Source organism: Amblyomma maculatum, chromosome 8 (genome assembly GCF_055883805.1).
Source record: "Amblyomma maculatum isolate TAMU_Amacu chromosome 8, ASM5588380v1, whole genome shotgun sequence".
Classification (NCBI taxonomy): Eukaryota; Metazoa; Arthropoda; class Arachnida; order Ixodida; family Ixodidae; genus Amblyomma; species Amblyomma maculatum.
The window spans coordinates 100,645,641-100,659,494 of record NC_139351.1 but is presented as its reverse complement, the minus strand read 5'-3'; the positions used below and the strand labels follow the sequence as shown (position 1 = coordinate 100,659,494).

The 13,854-nt window shown below is 43.2% G+C and overlaps 1 protein-coding gene across 6 annotated transcripts in view; it reads left to right on the top strand.

Annotated features, from left to right (window-relative positions):
• The first annotated feature begins 112 nt into the window (after window positions 1-112).
• Window positions 113-13,854, top strand: part of LOC146181983 (dystrophin-like) — a 30,822-nt gene continuing 17,080 nt past the window's right edge. For 2 of the 6 annotated variants that reach the window (XM_084576981.1, XM_084576986.1), the window contains exons 1-11: window positions 449-1,005; window positions 1,199-1,260; window positions 1,685-1,821; window positions 4,348-4,552; window positions 5,596-5,681; window positions 5,964-6,043; window positions 6,172-6,246; window positions 11,565-11,676; window positions 11,808-11,862; window positions 11,983-12,094; window positions 13,415-13,530. In XM_084576981.1, the coding sequence (XP_084433107.1) occupies window positions 1,000-1,005; window positions 1,199-1,260; window positions 1,685-1,821; window positions 4,348-4,552; window positions 5,596-5,681; window positions 5,964-6,043; window positions 6,172-6,246; window positions 11,565-11,676; window positions 11,808-11,862; window positions 11,983-12,094; window positions 13,415-13,530 (1,046 nt within the window). In that variant the 5' untranslated portion in view covers window positions 449-999. Of the gene's footprint in view, window positions 329-447; window positions 1,006-1,198; window positions 1,261-1,684; window positions 1,822-4,347; window positions 4,553-5,595; window positions 5,682-5,963; window positions 6,044-6,171; window positions 6,247-11,564; window positions 11,677-11,807; window positions 11,863-11,982; window positions 12,095-13,414; window positions 13,531-13,854 lie in introns of those variants that run through there. The other 4 variants (XM_084576982.1, XM_084576985.1, XR_014700321.1 and 1 more) reach the window with 4 other exon arrangements.

Here is a 13,854-nt window from a genome sequence, read left to right as displayed (position 1 = left end):
AAAATTATTATAGTTTATTTTAACAACGTAAATTTTTATTATTACCGAACAAAATTGAGCTTAGGTGTTATCGTTTATCACTGTTGTCTCCTAATCCTCCTAATATTTATCGCAAGCCAAGGACAAGCAACCATGCTGCGATTTGAAAATGGCCTCCTGAAGAAGTTTGCGCGTGTGATAAGAGTTGCGTTTAATTTCGAACTCCTTCCGTCGGTGATAACGACATCGCCAATCATGAATCGGTAACCTCGACGAGAGACCGCGTGCACGGTGAGTGGCGCGAGGACGGCCTGAATGAAGTGACAACGTAACCGGAGTCCGCGAAGTGGTTTGTTTTTCTTGCAAACGCCCGCGCCCTCCCGTCCCACTTTTAGTAGCTGTGGCCGGAGCGAAGCACTCGAACGAGTTGGACTTGGGATCGCCCGCGTACGGAGGCTTGCTATCGCGCTCGCGTTGCGCGTCCGCTTCTCGCCGGACGAAACTGGCAGATAAAGCTTTGTCGACGGCGGTATTAAAAGGTTTTGGAAGTTGCTTCGCTGTCTGGCTTTGACCTCAGCTGGCTTAGCTACGCGTTTTGTTATTCGTTTCTTTATTTCACCCCTTGAGTGCTTTCCTCGGTCAGCGTTCGCGCTGGCTGATTGCTCTCCCGTATGTTGGGCATTGAGCGCACGCGTGTCTGGAGGACAACGTGTAGGCGGTCCCCACCCAAGCAAACACTGCGAAAGCGTCGAATCGCACGTTCGCGGAAGCAAACGCGGCATGCGCGCGGTTGCGAGCGGCTTGCCGCGCAACGGCTTTGGGTGTCACGACGGTGGCGTGTGTGTATCGTGTTCGGGCTCCCCGCGGCTAGCGTGTTTTTGATGTCACCTTCGGCTGTGCGCGGACGTGCAGAGCGCCGGTGTGTCCCTCATTTTGCATACGCGCGTGGACCAGAGCGGCCGAAGTGACCGAGAAAACGGTGCGCGCGTGTTTTGATTGAACTGCTTACGTGGGCTTGGGATGCACGTAAGTGCTTGGAAGGACCTGTCTGCTTGTTGAGCTTTTTTTCTTTGCCGCGATGGGGTCCAGGAATCGGTGTTCTCTTTTCAAAAGTGTCGTGACAGTGTTTTCAGCGTACACATTTCGCCGTGACATGCCCTTGGCGGCCTCTCGAATCTTTTCCTGGATCATTTGACTCATTGTTTTCGTTTTGCATCAGGCCCAAGAGATGGACGAGTGGGAGAGGCAGGAGACGGGAGCCGGAATCCCGTATTACGTGAAGTGAGTAGATGTTCTCATGAATCCAGATTTGAAAGTATTGCACTGTTTTCGATCGCAGGCTCAACGGCACAGCGAGAGCTAGCATTCCTTTTACACCGTGACCAGTTGAACTAGTTGAAGCATCCAAGTGCAAACGGGGGTTTTCACAGAAAATTAACTGGTGCTGTTCATATAGCATCATTTTGTGAGAGTGAAGAAAAATCTGTGGTGGGAAACTCGTCGGCTGTTTCGATACTACTAGTAAACTCAGCTGGAATGCTGAAAAGTTGATTACTTCTTATTGTGTCATTTGTATTGGCAATGACGTAGGAGCTAGTAGCCTTGCATTCATTTCCTGCCTTCCTTAACATAGTTTGCAAAGTATGCATTTTAGCCCATCTGGAACAAGATATATTAGTGTAAGCTGTAATTTTGGATTTTGCAGTCACCGAAAGGAAAAGACGCAGTGGGACCATCCTGAAATGGTCCTCATCATTGAAAAGCTCACATCGTTCAACGACATCAAGTACGCTGCATACAGGACTGGAGCCAAGCTCATCTACCTTCAAAAGGAACTTCTGTGTGAGTAATGCGAGATGGGATAGAGGCGTCTAGCAGCTGGCGAGTTGCAGTCATAGTTGTGGGGGATATTTCAGGCATGTGTAAAAGTCTGCATCATTTCCTGGGGCGGATATTCTTTCTTATATTTTTTAAAAGCTGCAGCGACATCCTGAAGCACCTGTTAAATTGGAAAGGAAACACCATGTGCGGTTTGAATTCTCTGTGTATCGCCATTCACTTGATGTATGCTGGCATTTTTCTCGCTGACAGTAAATGAATATTTTTGCTTTCTTTAGATACTTAATAGGGAATTAACACATATTGTGGCATGCCTTCATGTGAAGTTTTTATAATGTGTTGAAACGTGGTGCATAATTGCAAATATAGAATAATTCCACGCTTTAATGGAAGCTGCAAATTCTAGTGAGACAAAGTGCTGCAGGCAGCCTTCATTTTACTTTTTCTTTTTTTTTTATATATATGCCATGCTATTTTTTGCCAAAACATCTTTATTCCCTAGGTTGTTAAAGGCTACTTCCGTCTTTCTCTTGAAGGGTAGTTATTTTTAAAAGACCATTTATTAGACTGCAGTGCCCTTTGTTGCTTTTCAGTGCCAATTTCTAAGATTCCTCAGATGAGCAACTAAACTCCAGCTAAGGAGCTCCACCAGTGTTATAAATTGAATTAATGGAAGGGGGGGGGGGGGGGGTGAAAAGGGCACCATAGTAGAGGACTTCAGATTAATTGTCAGTTTGCTAGTATTTCTTCAGATTGCTAGTATTTCAGTGTTCATGTTAGAACAGCTCTCATGCAGCTAACTTTTGATCCCTGTGTATCCCGGCCGGATTTTGATAGAGGCTTTCGCCTCCATCAAAGCGCCCATGTGCTGTGCAGTGTCAGTGCACATTAATGAACCCCAGGTGGTCACAATTTCCAGAGCCCTACGTCACCTATGGCATCTCTCATAACCTTAGTCACTTTGGGACATTAAACCCTATAAGCCAAACTAACCAACATTGGTCGGTGCTATGTCTTACAAAAGCATCTTTTTTTTTATTTGAGCACTCCCAGCACACATCATTGAAGAGTGAAAAGGCAGAGAGTGGTAAATATTTCGCAGATAAGTTGTATATCCGATTAACTAAGGGAACTTGAGGTCATGTAGTTGTGTAGCAGAAGGCAATGAAAACGGCCTCTACATAAACAGGTGCACCCGCATGTTGATTTCTTTTCAAAGTGATTTTTTGGAAGAATGATTGCAAGCAGAAACAAGTATGGTACAGTGAAAAACATGCAGAAAGAAAGTCTAGTCTGACAACTGCAGCAAAAGATATTTATTATTTCGCTTGCAATGTTCTGTTGAGGTTCCTGAAGTTGATGAAATGAGTGCTTGGCATTTGAGAAGGAGATGTGTTTGTTAATACACATAAGCAATTAAGCTTTTGCAGAGAATTTCAGTTGACCATAGTGCTATGTAAAAACGATGGATTCCATAGTGGCAAATCAGCTAAAGTTTTTTGAAGAGCCTAGTATGTTCTCTCTATTTTTGTATCACACACCCAATAGTCGATAGCATTTTACTGAGCGGCTAAGCGAGACGAATTTTTGTCGAGCTAGTTGGTTATCGTCTGCTGAAGCCATCGGAAGCTGCATTAACAAACTTGACACACGAGAGAAGGAGTCCTGTTCTATGTGTCCTTCTCTTGTGTATTGTGCTTTTAGTGCATTTTCCCATGGCTTCAGCTAAGCGAGATAGTGCAGGCTTAATATCTGGCCATGGCTACCACAATTCAAAGGAGACAAAGCGAAAAGGAAAAAAAAAAAATATTGTATGCAAAGGTATTGGAAGAGATCCAGGTACTGAAAATCAATCTAGAGCTCTCGGTTTTGACTGGAGCTCTGCAGACTGCTTTCAGAGCTTCTTGAGCATCTCGTAATATCTGTGCCCTTTGCTCTCATCTCACTAGTGTTCAGTCTTGCTCGCCTACTTTATGGGGAAATAAACTGCTGCTCAGCTAGCTGCAGCTACTGAAGAGCAAGAGGCGGCGTTTTTGGAAGAGCTGCTTATGTGCACTGTCCTATGTTTGGCTAGAAGTCAATGGGGATGTGTCACTGCAGGTCACACCTACCTTCTGTGACAATAAGCATGGCTGTGGTGGTTGCTTGCAACACAGTTTGGAAGTATAAAAAATAGCCAGTCCTTTCAACATTTTTTTTTTATTTATCTTATTCTCAATCCTTTATTCTGGGTGCATTAGTTTTTTTTGCTCTTGTAATTGCTGTCACTGCAGTCTAGTTTGCTTTTTTTTATTTCACTGGTTAATTTTATGTTGGCATATAATGTGCGCAGTTTTTCATTAGTGCCTGGGCTAAAACAGAGCATGTTTGTCCTGCTTTCTTTCATTAATATGACCAGTCTTTATTGTTTATTATGTTTTTTTTTTTCTCCTGTGTGCTCAGATGTTTTAGTTCCATGTGGTTCTTCCTCCAAAGCATGTTGGTGTAATAAAAAGGGTGACCCCTAACCTGTGGTGTGGACCTTTGCAGTCAGCAACGTGCATGTCTCCATGCTGGGCAGTGTGTTTGGGGCCCATGGCCTGGAGGGGGCATCGCAGCACGAGCTGCTCCTGGGCTGTGCCCAGGTGGAGGCCATCCTGGAGGACCTCTACAAGCGGGCACCCGGGGTCCACCAGCAGAAGGTACCCCTGCTGGCTTCGCTCGCCCTCAACCTGCTGCAGAACCTGTTCGATGCGTGAGTCGCCTACACACAGTTCTTTGCAAGCTGCAGATGCAAAAATTCCACATTGGGTCACTTGGGTCCATGTGCTGTGCAATGTCAGTGCACATGAAAGATCCTCAGATGGTCGAAGTTACTCTTGCTCTCTTTCCGGTATGACTCCCACCTTCCTCCTTCCCCTTTCGGTGCAGTTAAAGTGTCCACAGAAAAGTGGATCAGATACTGCACCTTTCCCTTCCTGTAAACCGATTATTATTATTATTATTATTATTATTATTATTATTATTATTATTATTATGGTTGTTCCTGCGCACATTAAATAAAGATTGATTGATTGATTATTATTATTATTATTATTATTATTATTATTATTATTATTATTATTATTATTATTATTATTATTATTATTATTATTATTATTACCTTGGCAAAGGCTTTCTTAACCACAGCTTAGCCAGGCCTAAGTGCCCAATTTGCAGCAGCACCTTTGATGTCTAGATTATAGACCTCAAAAAAAAAAAAAAAAAAAAGGAGGAATGCTGTGAAGAGGAGAGGCACCACCTTCAAGAAAGCAAAGTGTGCTGCAAAACACTCAGTTCATATGGGTGGTGCAACTGAAAGCACTACCTGCAGGTTAAAAGGCACTCTGTGAACATCGAAGATATGCACATGATGTGAGGAACCCCATTACAGATTTCCGACATGTCACATTAGTTGGAGGTGCATGCCACATGAGGTAAGCGATTGTTGGTGCCCCACAATGGAAATAAACGATTTTTTGCAGTCCAAGGAAAATGTGAAAATATACCAGAAGTGTTCCGCTGCTTGCCACTGGTTGTACGTAGCAGATAAGCTCAGCAAAGAAAGGATTGCTGCGGGACAAGTACTGGCCCTTGACAGTTCTTTCTATGTGTGCGTGTCTATGCTGAATTCACTTCAGCTTTGATTGCGTGCTCGCTTTTGTGCGCTCGGTTTGAGAATTTGTATGTGTGTGTCTTCAAGCAATAAGCGCTGAAAGTTGGTCTGTAATGCTTATTTTATTTTTTTTATGTCTGTAGCAAACGTAAAGGGACAATCCAGGTTCTGCAGATGAAGATAGCGCTGTTCGTCTTCTGTGCTGGCAGACTCTTGGACAAACTCAAATGTGAGTCCTACAGAATCTGCTTTTGTTCGTCTTGATCATTGATGCATAAGGTAATTTGTAATCGCTGCAGTGCTGATTAAATGGAAAGGATTTTCCTCAGAAAACTTTTCCGCAGTTTAAATGAATTAACGGGACTCAGAAAAGCAGGTTATGCAGAACATCACCTTATATAATAGCTTGCAAAGGACAAGCAGAAATTTTTTCTTTTGAGGAAATTATTTGCAAACAAATTTAGTTATACTCCCTTCCCTCCTCTTTTTTTTTTTTTTTTTTTTCATACAGACATTTGCAACGAGCTCCAAGATGGCAACCATCGTATTTCATATGAAGAGCTTGAAAGCTTCCTGCAGAACATCTCAAAGGTATGGGCCATGGACAGCAGTCTCTAGTTTACATTACTTTGCTTTGAGTGCCTGGTGGGGCCACAGCTATCGTTCTGTTGTCCTGATGTGTTCTTGCTTTTTTTTTTTTTTTCTTCTTCTTCCCTTAGATTCCCGAGTTTCTTGGTGAAAAGCTTTCATTTGGTGCTCATTTTGTTCCCGCTGCCATCGAGAGCTGTCGAAAGGTGGGCCCCCATAATTGAAAGAGCCTGCACAAAAAACAGCACACTGATATCTAAGTGCATGTAGTTCTTTTTCTGCACTGCTTCTTTGCTGCTGCCACTCTTGTAATATCTGATGACTGCCTTCTTAACTCAAATGACCTTTACCTTCTCTTTGTCTGCACCTATCTTTTCTGTGTGATACCTGCGGTCCATCCCTCAGTGCAGTGGTTGCTTCAGTGTTTCTCTGTCCGATTTTTCTGGTCTGCATTGTAGCCTATCCAGTAATGTTATGTTGATGTGCTCCCACCCCACCACAAGGAGCAGCGCTTTTTCTTATAACTTTTTTCACCCTTTTCCACCTTGGACTTTCCTCTTTCTTCAGTTGATGTAATAAACAAACGTGCAGTTTTCAAGCTGGGATTTAATTTTGCGTTCACTAATTGTCTTTTTTCTGTGTATGCTGTGGCTTAGACTGGCTTTTATAACTTGGGTGTGTGTCTCTGCTGGTTTCTAAAGCCTTCTTGTGCCATATGGCATGCTTGTGCCTGGAGGTGTTTCCATGAAAGGAGGACAACAACAACCACTTGAGCATAGCAGAGTGCGGAGCAAGCCCTCTCTGCCTGCATAGATAAGATTGTGCACTTCAGCTTCACTGATATCGCATAATGCAACCTCCTGGCCTCTTTGGCCTAACGGATGTTTCACGCTGATGCCATCCATGGCAGATTAGTATTAGTGCGTGTGGATGTATATCGGAAGCAGTTTTTTTTTTTTTTCCCCCGAATAATAGGTGCATAAAGTGAGGGCTCTTAATTTATTGTGAAGTATACCTGGCACAGACAGCCTCTGCGCACTTCAAGAATAAATAAGCCACTCTCTCATATTCTTAACTGCTCTAATAGGTGCAGTTGGCAACAAAAGGTTGTAGGATGTGGTCGGGCAGAAATGAATAATTTCAGAGGCTGCAATGCAAGCCAGTTGCCTGAAGTGCCTTGCCGTATAATGTGTCATGCATGCACCATTTGCAAATACCGGTATCAGACTAGTGGATTGTGAGATGGCACTATAGCAGATTAGCTCCCAAGTGCGTGTGTCTCATAAACTTTTGCTTCTGAGTATACGCCAACTGTGCAAATACTTGATGCGCGCTGTTCATTGTGGTGTGGCCAAACTCAGGCTTCTGGTGCGTGGGAGGTGCCCACTGGCTTCCAAAGAGCACAAGATTTCTCTCATCCTGGAGCTCGGCTCCTCTGGGCTAGCTTAGAAAAAGTGGCTCCATGACCCCATCAAGTGCAGACGGAAAAAAAATGTTATCCACGGGGCAACTTTTGACCAAGCTTCCCTTGAATCTTTGAAATCAAGTCATCGACTTAGCCTACTGGGTCATTCCATACGAAACGTCACCACCACAATACGACCACCACAAATTCTGCAGAAAAAAAAATATTGCCCGTGTTGGCAGATGTGCGAAATGTCTTCTGACAAAATACTATTCTTCTAAAAAAAAATTTTTTTTCTGATATGAGCTCTTTTTGAAATTTCAGCAAAGAAGCAAAAGTTTGACAAAATTTTTGAATCATCGTGAAACAAAATTCAATGACACATATAACTTAGGATAGTTCACTTGTATTGTTTATTCATGTAACTTCATGAACAGAACACTGGGAATTTTTTGCATTTTCTTGGGTCATTAAATTTGCAAAAATTGTGGTGTTTTATTAAGGTTAATCTCTATAAAGGTATAGGTGAAATAATATTTCTATGCTTTCACAGGTTGCTTAGTTTTGCTGAGTTAATGTTGGAAACAATTTAAATTTGTTGAACAAAGAATATATTCCAAACTTTCCAAAAAGTTACTTTTTCTTGATATTCAGGCTCCTGTTAGGAATCAAGACTCTCCAGATAAAAACACTTCAGATGGCACATCAACATCTTAGCTTTTAACCTAGATTTTTTTGCGAGTAAATTTTGTTTGACGGGAGAAATAGTTATTAAAGTCCATAACCAGCCACAGCGGCAGGCACTTATCTGTGACTTCACTGCAGAACACGCAAGTGTCGCCGCCGAATATCATGGTTTGCATATTCACTCTGAAGTCAGTTTGTGCATGTCGGGAGCTGACAGATAAAGAAGGCAGTGTTTGCGCTGGTTTAAACCATTTTGTACATTCAATATGTTCATATTTCACTCTCTGCCGATGAGGCCCCACCATCTTCAGCAGGACCGATTGGTACCATGACATTGAGGACTGGCTCACATCCTATGAGCGAGTGAGCACTTGTAACAAATGGGATGCGGTAGTGAAGCTCAACAACGTGATTTTCGGTCTCACCGGCATAGCAAACCTGGGGTACCGGAACCATGAAGCAGACAACGCATCATGGTCTGGTTTAAACCCAGCTTCTCTGAAGTTCTTGGCAAACTGGCAGTCAAAAAACTCTGCGCTGAACAGCGCTTGCATGCGCAGTCTTGGCAGGTAGGCGAGAATTTCACAAGTTCCTTCGAGAATGTCAGCGATCCTGTGCAAGCGCGTGAATGCACAGATGTCAGAAGCCGGTAAGAGCAAGCATATTCTTGAAGGAATAGATGACAAATTTAAGACGTTGCTAGCGCGAGACCTGCGCACCGTCACTGAAGTCGTCACACTGTGTCAGAGTTATGATAAACTGCACAAGCAGAGGGCTCTGACCCTCAAGCACACCATGCACAGTTCGACAGATGCAGGTGAGCAGTCTTTGCTTCTGCTGCAGATAAAGAGCTTCAATTGGGAAGAAATTACTCGACAGCTCTTCCTTCTTTCCCGTCATCGAAAGCCTTCCACATGTGGTCCCCAATCTGCGCCAGATTGGGCAGCAGATACGGCTGCAAAGGAAAGCAAAGGGTGGAGCTAAAGAGTAATTACTCCCTTATAACAAATCTACTGCACCTTGGGGGTTTCCCCTAAATATCTGACATCATTCCCAGTTCGAGTTATAGATCACTTCGCTCTCGCCCTACCATCTGTTCTGCTGACCTCTGGGTTATCTCGGTAGAGCGACTGCCCTGGAAAGGCTGTGGTCCCGGGTTCGATCCGCGGACCAGGTTGAATTTTTCTTTAACTACGAAGCTTCTGAGAAAGCTGTATAGCTTTCCTTTGTAGCCGTATGGCTGCACTTGGGTGGATGCCAAAGATTAATTACTCCCTCATAACAAATCTACTCTACCTTAGGAGTTTTCCCTAAATATTCGACCACATTCTGAAATAATATTTGCATTTACATCTTGTTCCACGCATGATTTAAATCTTTTTTCTCAGAGTTGTGCTTTTTTGCTGAAATTTCAGAGCTTACGTCACCAAAAATTTTTCTTGAGAAAAGTATATTTCGAAGGAGGCATTTCGCACAATTTCCAACGTGCCCAATATTTTTCTTTTTTTTTCTTTTTTTTTTTAAGAATTGCTTTGCATGGAATGGCCCTATTTGGAGTAAGTTCTCACGTTATGAGCATTCATTTTTAATTGAAAGAATAAACTATTCAAGGTTGGTTTTGTGGGAAAGGAAGATGCAGTGGCTACCACCCTCATATGACACCTGAACCGGGCCTTGAAGGCAGAGGTAAAGGACAGGGGAAAAAGGGGAAGAGAGAAAGGTGCACCCTAGCAGAGGGCTCTGTAATAACTGACTACCTGGGGAATATTTAACAGCCATTGGCATCAAGAACACATGAGCACCTGTTGCATTTCACCACCATCTAAACACTGCTGCCATGGTTAGGATCAAGTTTTCTCTCTCTCTCTCTCTACTGTGGGATCAATGACCGAGGACCCTATTCAGGGGCGACAGGGCTCCTGGAGCCCTTTATATTAAACTTTATAATTAGACTTAATGCAATGAAAATTCCAGTCTTAATTAGTTTTTCATGCTGATTTCAAATGTGTAATCACTTTTCTAACATGTGAATTAGTTTTCAAAATATTTGACATATTCTCTCCTTTGTTTACAGAAACAATAGAGAAAGAACTAATGAACAGAAAACTATTATTAATGTGTGGCTAAATAGTATACAGTATAAAGAATGCAACCTGGGAACTGCATTTTTGATTTAGGCAATACTAGTCATTTTACAACTTGTTGAATTTTGATGCAGGGGAAAGTGATTTATGAGCTATGTAAATTAGAATGCACAAAACAATTAGAGGGTAAAAAAATCAGAAATCTATTTCCAACATTGTGTAATTTTATCACTCACGATTATGCTGCAATAAAAATTATTTCTTTATCTGCTCTAGATGTGAAGATATTCGTCAAAAATTTGTATTTTGAGAAAACGATAAAAATGAACAAGGATGAGATTTATTCGGTTCATTTTCATCGTATAAAGTAATTAATGAACCAAGGAGTGAATAAATTAGTTTGTACGTAGGAGACCGGCTGTAGTTTTCCAAAATGTCGTTTTTAAAAAGTCACTCCCTCTTGTGTGATTTTCGGCCCATCAAGAGCCCTCCCTGCCTCCCATTCACTGAGCCACGGTGGGTTTCAACTACACATAGCTGTGTCTGAAAGCTTTCACACAATTGCCTTGGCACCTTGGCAAGTTCTGTATTTTTTTTTTTTTTTTTTTCTATGTGTGAGAAGTTTCAGAAGGGCTTTTTTTTTTTTCTCTCTCTTTTCTTTTCTTTCTTTCTGTCAAGTGTGTGCTAGCATTACTAATGTTTAGCATTATATTTATTTATTTATTTCCAATACCTCAAAGACCCCAGGAGTACGGGGTTTTACATGAGGGGTAGGCTTGACAGTATATTTCCCGTCACACCGAAATTCTGTTGCAATCAGACATGGAATTCCCTTATTGGTCGTGCCAGGAATGACACAGAGGTCATGCTACAATGAAGAACCAATCACTGGACACCACCCACAGAACTCGAGTACAGCATTTGAAAATGGCCCCCTTTGCCCGCCTGAAGAATTTGAAATTTTATCTCTTTGTCACATGAAAACCCTGCCACTGCCAGAAGCAAAATTCTCTGATTGGTGTTGGGGTAGTATTGTCAGGGTCACATAACCACAAAGGGCCAGTCACTCAGCACCTCCTGCTGGAGTCTGATTCAAAAATGGCCTGATGGTCTGCACAAAAAATTTGTGTCTTACCTCAAGGACCGATGGGTGTCTGGTGATGTGAATTCAGCAATGAAGCTGACATGCATGCACACGCACACACAAGTGAAATGCAGCTGAGAACACGAATATGTTAATAAAGCTGTTGTCAACCAACCAACATGAATATGTTTCAAGTGGCCTTGTAAGGTTTTTGTTGTCGTGCGAAAGAGGGGACCTAACGCCAACGGTCTTCATGTTATGCAGCTTGCACCATTGCCTGCCATTCCGGACGACATGTTCCTCAACTGGCTGCTACGGGAGCCTCAGAACCTGGTCTGGATCTCCACATTCTATCGGATGCGGTCCACCGAAAATGGTGAGGAGCTGTAAAATTATCTTCTGGAGCGTAGCTTCCATTTGGCATTTTTCTTTGTGTGTGGGATGGAACGCATGTGTTCATTACAAGTCTTTTTGTTGCCCCCTCGAATTGTCTTTCATTTACTGCAGTTGCACACCCCATGAAATGCGGAGCATGCAAGACGTACCCCATAGTTGGGCTGAGGTGAGTGGTGCAGCTTTTACAGACGGCATGTCGCTTTGCCTGTCGTTGGGTGCTGGCCAAAACTGGCAGCAGCTTTCCGTGAGTGTGTGGTGGAAATTTGTAGGGCCATTCCCCTGACAGGTACCAGTGCCTGCAGTGCCTCAACTATGACCTTTGCCAAAGCTGCTTTTTGCATGGAAACATCAGCAAGAACCATTCCATCAAGCACCGAATGCAAGAACACTGCCAACAGGTGAGTCGTTGCAGTCGCTCGTTTGTTGCAGCCAAAGATGGGAAAAGTCATCTTTTTTTGGGAATCATCTTTCGATGCAGCGCAAATGGCAGCTGCTTGCAACACTTCAGCGCGCAAATTATTGTCACTGTTGCTCTTAATTCGGGGCACAAAGGACCTCACTCTGCATCTCAACGACTAGCAGTAGCTGTAAGGACCAGCAGGTACTCCCTGGGCCTAACATTTCCAAAAAAAAATTCACCCCCAGTGTCATATCTTGTCGTTGGTGATTTTAAACAAACAAAATTGGGAAAGTCAGGAAAAATAATGTAAAAAATATATAGGGAGACAGTCTTAAAATCAAAGCATCAATAAAATTAAATGGGAGAGCAGTGACACACTGTGAGTGTCAATAAGCTGAGAGCGCATCAACAAAGATAAAAATTAGCTTTCACGTTCCCTCGCTAGCATCCCAACAAAGAAATAGGTCAACTTCAAGTTTCCGTTGCTATCGCATAGAGAAAACAAAACCGCTAGGCTGAGTCGCCGCAAGCCACACGTAACACCAAAAATAGCAATCCCGTATTTTTTTTTTTCCCCTCTCCCTGCAAGGTAGTAGTGTTAATAAGCTTGCAACACTTGTAAGTCCTAGACGGTCTTCACGGGCCTCCGCTAGCATCTCAACAAAGATAGAGATCAAATTTCGTGCAGAGAAACCGTAACTGTGCTGCTGCTGCAAACAGAACGCAACAAGACGGTCAGAGTCAGTTTTTCTTTTTTTTTTCTTCTTTTCCCTCCACAGGATGGTTGCATAGACAATTTTTAATACTTCTTGTACATTCTAGAAGATGGCAGCACCTCCCAGTAAGAGTGTCTCTCCAGAAAGCCACGGAATTTAGACACTCAGTGGAGCATGCATGTGGCAAAAACTCCGTGGGACGGAATTTGGCCACAGTACTCGTTAGGCAAATGCTGAAAGGGTTAATCTTGAAGCAAATGAGAGAGGAACTTATCCCACTCAGCGTCGTTTAATACTAGCGAGCTGGACGAAATTCGGCCACGGTACTCGTTAGTCAAACACACTCGAAGGGTTAACCTTGAAGCAAATGAGAGAAACTTGCCCCACTCACTGCCGCCTAATACAAGTGCAGCCCTGTAGTCTTGTTGTTGTGAATCACCGAGGCCATACTCATGAGAATATTGGAAGCTGGAGTTTTCTTGCAAGCTAGTAGCACTGATATTTAGATGATGGCATCAGGCAGGATTGACTTGAGCACACCGTGTCGCCTGGGCCGGGTGCATTGGTACATCAACATTTTCTGCGGCTTCTCTTTCTCGTAGACCTCCTCCTGGGAGAAGGTCAAGGCTGTCCTGAAGACCATCAGCCTGAAGATTCAGCGCTGGAAGCGGGAGCCCAGGCCCAGCTACTTGCCCCTGCAGGCCAACCCCGAGCCCAAGTGAGAAAGAAGGCGGGCAGCATGCTAGTCATAGCTTCTACGCAAACATATTGGTAGTAGTCGAAAATCAGCTTGTGGGTGGCTTGGTGGGATGCACACTCTGTGCATGTGAGTGCACACTTGGGGCTGTCAATTTGCAAGCATTGGTTTAGTTGTGCTTGCGAGGTAGTGATATCGTACAACTCACATGTATAGAAATAATTTGCGCAAAAGCACAGAGAGGAAACTTGGTTTTTTGAAACGCAGCTTAAAGATAGCCCCAAAAGAGTCCATGATTACAACGTATAAATCTTAGATCACTTCTTGAATATGCATCTCACGTTT